Source organism: Plasmodium relictum (assembly GCF_900005765.1).
Source record: "Plasmodium relictum strain SGS1 genome assembly, contig: PRELSG_00_v1_125, whole genome shotgun sequence".
Taxonomy (NCBI): Eukaryota; Apicomplexa; class Aconoidasida; order Haemosporida; family Plasmodiidae; genus Plasmodium; species Plasmodium relictum.
Genome location: NW_021628758.1, coordinates 1 through 4,886, shown reverse-complemented (window position 1 = coordinate 4,886; position 4,886 = coordinate 1). Strand labels below are relative to the sequence as shown.

Here is a 4,886-nt window from a genome sequence, read left to right as displayed (position 1 = left end):
AATAAAAAAAATACTTATTCGTTAACTCTAAATATTTAATACATATAATATGTTCATCATTTTATTAATCTATTCTATTTTAATAATATTAATACATAGCATTTATGCAAACATTTTAAAATTAAAAGTTAATATATCTTTAAGGTAATTTTTGTTTCTTAAATATATTAATATTTATTATTTTTACATGCAATTTTTAAGTTTAAAATTATTTTATTTATTTTTTTAAAGTCATTAATATAATTTCTTATATTTAAGGGCCAAGATAAACTGATTTATATAAATAAAAAAAATAAAATAAAAATAAATTTTATCATAAAAATTTTATTTTAATTAAAAAAAAATAAATGATGAACAGGAGAAATAATATTATCTCAAACATCAAAAAATATCCTAGATACAATAATCATGTAATTAAAAGCTTTATCACTGAAGATATTTCTACTTTAAAAATGTACAATAAAGGAAAGAAAGAGATTTCATTAAATCCTTTTATAAAATTAATCATATTTGTTCTTTTCATTGTGATGTTACAATACTCTTGTAATGTAAGATAATAATAACTCCTAAAAAGATTTCAGTATTTTTGTTATTATTTTTCTAAATTAAAATTTCATTAATATAAAAAAATAAACCTTTTTTTAATGCTAAATGTTTCCATCTTATTTTAGTTGGACTCTTGCAAATTTTTGAGAAAAAGTAACTTAGAAAGCATGTCACATTTAGGAACTGAAAGATCTCTAGCAGAAGGTGAAGATACAGTAAAAGTAAATGAACAATCAGGAGTGAGACAAAGAAATAGTGAAGAGCAGCAAGATGATAGTGTGATAGAGAATTTAGGAAAGGGCGATAATGTAGAACAAGGAATCAGAAGAGAAAAAATAGATAAAAATGAAGGAAGAAATATTAAGGAAAGAATTTTAAATATTGCTAAAGGTAATCCTCAACTAATTATCTTTTTCATTATTATTTTACTATCATTTATTTCAAGTACATTATGTATATCAGCATATAGTGCAGGAAACACAACTTTAAATAATACATCTGTTTTATTAGTTGCTATAAGTATTATTTTTACTGTAGTTCTTTTGATATACGAAAGAATCATAGATAAAAGTACATAATAGAATGGATAAACATACTTTACATATTACTAGAACTTTAAAAATTATCCTTATAAAGTTGTATATACCATTTATTTACAATATAATACTTAAAATTATACTAAAATATAAAAATAATATATATATATACACACTCTTTTTGTGAATTTTATAATTTTATTCTTTTAATTTATGCTTAGAATTTTGATTTATTATTTACCCGTTCAAATATATTGCTAGAGTATTGAACAAACAAATTAATAAAGAGTATTGGTTTATTAACTGCCTATTTATTAACTTTTCTAGAGTATTAAACAAACAAAATAATAGAGAGCATGTATAAATAAATATATGTTTTTAAATATATATATATATATTTGTTTTTATTACGTATATAATGGTTTCTTATAATGCATAATATCTAATTTTAAATAAAATATACTGCATCTTTAATAGACATGTTAAACTGTTATAAATAAGTTTCCATTTACAAAGAATCAGCATATTATTTTAATTAAAAACACATATACAATTTATAACAATTAACAAAACTCCAAATTCTAATTTATTAAATGTTATTTCAAAAATATACAATGAGCATAACAGAAAACACTATACTTTTTCATTATGTTTTTTATGTAACAAAAATTTAATTCTCTTTTTAATTAGAAGAAACGTCAACTGATAACAAAAAAAATATAAAATAATTTTTTTTTTTAATTACAAAGATGTATATATAATAAGAATAAACAAAACAAAAAATAATAACTTTATATATTTTATTTTTTTTAACTAGTGTCAGTGCATTGCTAACTTGTACATATACGGCTAGTAAACTAACTTAATGTACTATAAAAGGCTAATAACATCTTGTATTAACCAGGGTGTATACCTATAGAAAAGCTCAAGTTGTGATTTATTAATTGCCAACTTAATGACTTTGCTAGGGTATTGATTTATTAATTGCCCGTTTAATGACTTTGCTAGAGTATTAAACAAACAAATTAATAAAGAGCATGTATAACTAAGTATACGTTTATATATATATATTCGTTTTTATTATATATATATAATGTTTTCTTATGATGCATAATATTTAATTGAAGTTAAATTTTACTGCATCTTTTAATAAACCTATTAACAGTTATAAATGAGTTTTTATTTTCAAAGAATTAATATCTTCTTTTAATTAAAAACATACAATTAATTTATAACAATTTATTAAATCAAAATTTTATGATATTCAATGTTATTTCAAAAATATACATTGAATAATACATAAACATTTCTCTTATCACTTAAGTTTTTAATAAGTTAACATTCTCTCTTTTAATTTTTATTTACTAAAAATTAAAACATAACATAACATAACATTTCTCTCCAAAAAAAAAAAAAATATTTAATTTTTTTTTTTTTTTTTTTTTTAAATTACAAAGATGTATATATATATATAAATAAACAAACAAAAAAAAATAACTTTATTTTTTTTTTTTTTTATATACATGGGACTAGCGTCAGTGCATGGCTAACTTGTACGTATACAACTAGCAACTAGCTTAGCATGCTACAAAAGGTTAATAATACCTTTTATTAACCAGTAATACAGAGTAATTTAATTCAAATTAAATAATATATATTATAAAATGCTAATACATATATAATAAAATAAGCATATATATATATATAATAATCCGTATATTTAGTTATATATTCTCTATTCTCTATTAATTTGTTTGCTTAATACTCTAGCAAAAGCATTGAATAGGAAATTAATAGATCATTAGTCAAACATATGTAAATACTATGAATGTGAATTTATTTATCTTTTATTACAGCTCTTAAAAGCATCTTAGAAACAGAGAAAAAGGCCAACAATAAATTCATTGTCCAATCTATAAATTAAGAAGTGCTTTCATTAATGTATTACATAAAAAATACATTTTAAGCCCTTTAATTATAGTTTTTTCTATTTATTTTTCTATATTCATTTTCCTTTATAAATTTCTTTTTTTAGATTAAAAACTTTTGTTCATTTTTTTTTTTTTTGATTCTTATTTATGCTTTCTATTATTTTATTTACTTTTTTCCTTATAACATTCTTCAAAATGGATTATGTTGTATCGGTATTAAAAAAAATAAATTATCTTATAAGAGTTAGAAAAATAATAAGAGGGACATTTTTTTGAATTATTTTTTAAGCTAACCTAATATGACTATGTTTATTATGAAAAGAAAAATACATAATATAAAAATAAAATAATAATTTATTTTTGTTATTTTACTATGCAAAATGAGCGCCCACAAAAAAGATATTTAATATTAAAAAAAAGTTTTTTTTCATGTTAGTAAATTTTTAATATAAAGAAATAGTAATAACAAAAAAACGTAAATATTTTTAAGTATTATTATTGTCCCATATTATTGGGACATTGCAATATCCAAATTAAAGCGGTATGTGTAAAAAATTTCATGAAAAAATATAATATATTTTTTTTCTTTTTTTTATTTCCTGTTTTTAAAGATTGTTTTTTTGTAATAATAAAACATTTAACTACATGGTAAGTAGTACCTAGGATGCATTATAATATTCAGAAGGAGGGTAATATTATTTTTTCTGTTTTTTTTTTTTTTTTTTGATTAAAATGATATTTTTAAATAAAAATAAATTTTTATTATTATTTTTTATATGTTTTAGGAGAAGGATAATCAAACGAAATAAATAAATTTAAAAAATCACCTTTTAAATTTAAAAGAAAGCAAGGTTTATTTTTTTTGTGAATTTTTTTTTATACGAAAAAAAAAATTTTAAAAAAAATTTTATATATATTTATTTATGAATTACGATAATATATTGCAGAAAATAAATATATAACAGCAAAATATTTTAAAGATATTACTTTTTCATATGACCTAAAGTGTTCATTTTATGTTACGTTATTAACGATAGGTATTAAAACATGCACAAATGTGTTAATTTAAAACTTAATGAACCTTCAAATTCTTTAAAAAAAAATTTAACAATTAATTTAATAAACAAGTACCTTTATTGATACCAAATCTTAACATGTATGAACTTATTTTCTTTTTTTTATTATAGTTATATGTATAAATATATAACAGTAATTATTAATAATATTTTCTATATTTTTATTGAAATATTATCATTTTCTTTTGAAAAAATATGTGTATGCATGTGCCCAATTTCATATTGAATTATAATTTTTTATCATAGTTAAAATGTTAATACATAGTAAAATTGTTATAATAATAATAAAATAAAATTAAAATTATTATTGATAAACTTCATAATTTTCACTTCATAGTATATTTTTTCTTTATAATTTTTATTATTAAATTAGAGTTACTGCTGTATTTACGATAGTTATAAATATATATATTCTCATCCTTTTATTTATTTTTTTCTCTCTTTCGTTATTTTTTTATTCCTATGCATTTTTATTATATTATAATAATTTTTTTATAAAAAAAATTATGCATGTACAATATTTTAATTTCATTTTTATTTCTTCCCATAACTAAATATTATTCTATTACACATCGTTATGGTGTCAAATTACAGTAGAAAATAAAATTAGCATTGAACAAATTTTATCATGAAATAAAAAACCTCATAATTAGGCTATTTTCAAAATTTATCTGATATCGTATATCTTAAAAATCTATAGAATTGTTATCACTGCATTTATAATTTCAGTTTTAAACTAATTAATTTTATATTTTATGTTTCTCTTCTCTATTGTAATAAGAATTAATAACATGCAC

General features: G+C 18.8%; 1 protein-coding gene across 1 annotated transcript; it reads left to right on the top strand.

The window, feature by feature from the left end:
* Window positions 1-347: 347 nt before the first annotated feature.
* Window positions 348-1,124, top strand: PRELSG_0013450 (Plasmodium exported protein, unknown function; the record flags this gene model as incomplete). Its single annotated transcript, XM_028676945.1, has 2 exons — window positions 348-548; window positions 672-1,124. 2 exons carry the CDS (start codon window positions 348-350, stop codon window positions 1,122-1,124), a joined length of 654 nt encoding a protein of 217 aa, XP_028531277.1.
* Between the last annotated feature and the right edge of the window lie 3,762 nt (window positions 1,125-4,886).